Source organism: Lepidothrix coronata, unplaced genomic scaffold (genome assembly GCF_001604755.1).
Source record: "Lepidothrix coronata isolate B3197 unplaced genomic scaffold, Lepidothrix_coronata-1.0 Scaffold438, whole genome shotgun sequence".
Classification (NCBI taxonomy): domain Eukaryota; kingdom Metazoa; phylum Chordata; class Aves; order Passeriformes; family Pipridae; genus Lepidothrix; species Lepidothrix coronata.
The window spans coordinates 10,777-14,938 of record NW_016690618.1 but is presented as its reverse complement, the minus strand read 5'-3'; the positions used below and the strand labels follow the sequence as shown (position 1 = coordinate 14,938).

Below are 4,162 nucleotides of genomic sequence, written 5' to 3'. Positions count from 1 at the left end.
CCTCCAAGGATGAAGATTGTGTCAGCTCCAAGACCAGTCCAGTCCCAAAAACCTCCATGGGTGGAGATTGGGTCAACTCTGAGACCAACCCAGTTCCAAAAACCTCCAAGGATGGAAAATGCATCTTCTAGGAACTGACCCTAAACCTGCTTTGTTGGGGTTCCCTGGTGGAAAGGGATCCAGCTCCAGCATCACTTGAGGGTCCCAAAACGTGGCAAAACATCCCCACATCTCCGGTCAGTGGTGGTGGGAGACGTGGCGGGTCTGGGGAGGGACCACCCCCAAACCCCAGCTCTGGAATCATCATGTCCCACCCCCCTCCACCTCCCAGGTCCCCACCTTGGCCCCTTACCCTGGCCATGGGCATCTTGTTGGCCTCCACGTAGAAGTGGGGGGTCCGCACCTCGTACAGGGCTCCATAGTCCAGCTCCTGCCGGGAGAAATTCCCGAGGGAGTCACCCGGGTGTGGGCAGGGGCTACAGGGGCGTGTGGTTGGATACGAGGGGGTTGGGGGGGGACCTAAAATCCCTTTGCGACTCACGGAATGAATCGAGTTGGAAAAGACCCCTGAGATCATTGGGAGACCCAACCCCACCTTGGCACCCAGCCCGTGGCACCGGGTGCCACGTCCAGACTCTGCTTCAACACCCCCAGGGACTGGGACTTCACTCCCTCCCTGGGCAGCCCATCCCAAGGTCTGATCCCTCTCCCTGTAAAGAACTTCTTCCCCATGTCCAACCTAAACTTGTTGGAAGGGAGTTTTGGGGGGTGAGCGGAACGAGCTCGGCCGGTTCTGCTTGGGCTTCCCCCGGAATTCTGGAGGGTGGTGGAGCCAGGCACAGGGGCACTGAACCTTCCCCCCCAGGAGCACTCACGGTGGTGCCCATCTTCTCCAGGGTCTCCTCGTTGATGGGGTAGCGCAGCTTCATCTTGCGGTACAGCGGGTGCTTCTCGTAGTAGCTGATGAGGTCCACCAGGCTCTCGAACTCGGCCGAGCTGCCCAGCATGAAGAGCCTCCCCTCCTGCTGGATCCGGCAGTGCTTGATCTTCCCCTCCGCCCTGGAGCCGGGACACGCGGTGGGGGACGTGTGAGGGCTGGATCCCGGCTCCACCACAGGGGCGGGTGGGCGGTGACGCCACTGAGGCGACCGCCCTGAGGACGTCCCCGTGGGGAGGTCTTCATGTGAACTGAGGTCTCAATGGACCCAAGCCCTCGGCCGAGCCCAGAAGGCTTGGTGGTGGCCGCGCTCACCGGAAGGAGATGGCGTAGGAGTTGGGCTCGCCGCGCTTGCGCACCAGGAAGGCTCCGTCGCGCGGCACCCGCATCAGCATGTGCTCGGCCTGCAGGCGCGTCAGGCTGGCGTGGTACCACCTGGCCGGGCAGAAGGCGGGCACGGGGGGCTGCCACCAGCGTCCCCACGCCCCGGAGGGCACCCGGCGCCGGAGGGGGGGGCCGAGGGAAGCGGGGACTGGGTGGGGCCGCTCCTCACTCTTTGCTCTCGTGGGCGTTGGGCTGCGGGACGGGGTCGGTGAGGCGCATCTCGAACTCGTTGCAGCGCAGCGGCACCTCCCGGTAGTGGCAGATGAGGCTGTAGAGGCTGTCGAAGACCAGGTTGTCCGTCAGGTAGAACTTGGTGGCCCCGGCCTCCTGCCGCGAGTGGATCCGGCAGTGCTGCACCCGGCTGGACCTCCTGGCGCGGCGGGGGGAGAAAGGCAGGTCAAAGAAAGGTGGTGTTTCCCCCCCACCCCGGAAAAGCCATTCCAGCCACCAAACCGGGTGTCGACTGGAAGGTTATCCAGGCAGGATGGCCAGAGCGGCTTGGGAACGGCGGGATCCCGCCTCTCCGGAGCTCCTACCAGAAGGAGAGGGTGTAGTCGCCCACGAAGGTCTCGCTCTCGCGCACCAGGAAGGTGCCGTCCTTGCCGCCCGTCTCGGTGCAATACTCGTGCAGCAGCTTCTCCGCGATCTGCCGCCCGTCCCGGCCCCCGCCCAGCTTCCCGTGGAACCACTTCTCCGTGAAGTGCAGCTCGTTGTTGTTGAACTCCTGCGGGGTCACCCCCCACCCCGAAACAGGTTTTGTGCCACCCTCTGCCTCCCCCACACCCCCGTGGAGTTCTCCCCTCGCCCCTCACGCACCTCCTTCTGCTCCACCTCCTCCTCGTCCTCGTTGAACTGGTAGCGGGAGGTCTCCTCCGAGTAGTAGATCTTGTTGCTCGTCAGGACGAAATAATGAGGGCTCCAGGTCTGGGGAAGGAGGAAGAGCATTCCCGGGGTGAGGAGAAGGATCGTGTGGAAGGATGGAGCTTTGACACGAGGTCTCTGCTCCCTCCCGCTCCCCAGGTCTGGGAGAGCACATTCCATGCCCATCCCAAACCCAAACGCTCCTCCCCGTCCGACAGGCCCTGCTCAGCTCCTCCCTTACATGGTCAATGGGGTCTTCGAGGTAGAGGATCCCGTTCTTGATGGAGTTGCTGATGTCGTTCTCCGAGTAGCTGGCGGTGGAGACCTCCTCGTACAGGTTCCCTTCGACCAGCTTCTTGTGCTGGGGAGCGCCCAGGGGGTGGGACACGGCGGCCACGGCACACCGAGCTCCCAACCCTCGGGATCAAACTCCCACAGGTCCCTTCCCACCAACCCCCCCGTTCCCCTCGGCCACCTCTTGGTGCAGAACATCGGAGAGGTGTCTGGAGGGATATCATGGAGGGATATCACTCTTGAATCCCAAGATTTGGGAGAATGCCCACCCCCTCCCAGCCCGACGCCGCTCACATCCCTCCTGCCGAGAGGGATGGGATTTTGGGGTGTACCTTGATCAGGATCTTCTTCTTGAGCTGGGTGGGCGAGGGCAGCTCGTCGGCGTTGATGTCCACGGGCTTGGTGAGGAGCATGTCCCCGAAGACCTTCTTGAAGTGGGAGGCCATGTTCCGCTGCTGGACGATGCTGCAGTGGTCCTCGATGGACAGGATGATGGGGAACCTGCAGGAGGTGGGCGGGAATGGTGGGAATGGTGGGAATGGTGGGATTTGGGAGCCGTGGGAGGAGCCGGGGCTTACTCAGAGGTGACGAAGGCATGTTCCTTGATGGTGTGCAGCACGTCCAGGAACTTGATCTTGGAGGTGAGCGTGTGGCCGTGGTAGATGATGGGGAGATCATCCGGGCCGTCCCAGCAGTCCACTGGGTGGGAAGACACCCGGGTTAACACCCCAGCACTGGGGAGCAGGGCTGGGATCCCCCAAAGGACACGGAAGACCCCCCGCTCCAGTGCCGTGGGATGGGAGCAGGAAGTGGTCAGGGATGTGACAGGAGGTCTTGAGGGTGGTTCCAGCATCCCTAGAAGGTGCTGGGGTGGAATTCCAGCATCCCTGTGAGGTGCTGGGGTGGAATTCCAGCATTCCTGGGAAGTGCTGGGGGGGGTTCCAGCGACCCTGTGAGGTGTTGGGGGGGTTCCAGCATTCCTGGGAAGTGCTGGGGTGGAATTCCAGCATTCCTGTGAGGTGCTGGGGGGGTTCCAGCATTCCTGGGAAGTGCTGGGGTGGAATTCCAGCATCCCTGTGAGGTGCTGGGGTGGAATTCCAGCATCCCTGTGAGGTGCTGGGGTGGAATTCCAGCATCCCTGTGAGGTGCTGGGGTGGAATTCCAGCATTCCTGTGAGGTGCTGGGGGGGTTCCAGCATTCCTGGGAAGTGCTGGGGTGGAATTCCAGCATTCCTGTGAGGTGCTTGTGTGGAATTCCAGCATCCCTGTGAGGTGCTGGAGTGGAATTCCAGTATTCCTGTGAGGTGCTGGGGTGGAATTCCAGCATTCCTGGGAAGCGCTGGGGTGGAATTCCAGCATTCCTGGTGAGGTGCTTGTGTGGAATTCCAGCATCCCTGTGAGGTGCTGGGGGGGCTCCAGCGTCCCTGTGAGGTGCTGGGGGTTTCCAGCATCACTGGGAAATGCTGGAGTGGAATTTCAGTATCCCTGAGAGGTCCTGGGGGGGCTCCAGCATCCCTAGGAAGTGCTGGGGTGGAATTCCAGCATCCCTGTGAGGTGCTGGGGTGGAATTCCAGCATCCCTGTGAGGCGCTGGGGAGGTTACAGCAGCCCTGGGAAGTGCTGAGGTGGAATTCCAGCATCCCTGTGAGGTGCTGGGGTGGAATTCCAGTATCCCTGTGAGGTGCTGG

General features: G+C 62.2%; 1 protein-coding gene across 1 annotated transcript in view; it reads right to left on the bottom strand.

The window, feature by feature from the left end:
• Positions 1 to 4,162, bottom strand: part of LOC108509952 (1-phosphatidylinositol 4,5-bisphosphate phosphodiesterase gamma-1-like) — a gene marked incomplete at its 5' end in the record, with an annotated part of 26,204 nt that overhangs the window by 16,889 nt on the left and 5,153 nt on the right. Inside the window, 9 exons of the mRNA XM_017839569.1 lie at positions 353 to 430; positions 876 to 1,059; positions 1,253 to 1,372; positions 1,491 to 1,691; positions 1,858 to 2,045; positions 2,138 to 2,245; positions 2,424 to 2,543; positions 2,809 to 2,977; positions 3,055 to 3,405. Coding sequence (XP_017695058.1) covers positions 353 to 430; positions 876 to 1,059; positions 1,253 to 1,372; positions 1,491 to 1,691; positions 1,858 to 2,045; positions 2,138 to 2,245; positions 2,424 to 2,543; positions 2,809 to 2,977; positions 3,055 to 3,405 — 1,519 coding nt within the window. The remainder of the gene's footprint in view (positions 1 to 352; positions 431 to 875; positions 1,060 to 1,252; positions 1,373 to 1,490; positions 1,692 to 1,857; positions 2,046 to 2,137; positions 2,246 to 2,423; positions 2,544 to 2,808; positions 2,978 to 3,054; positions 3,406 to 4,162) is intronic.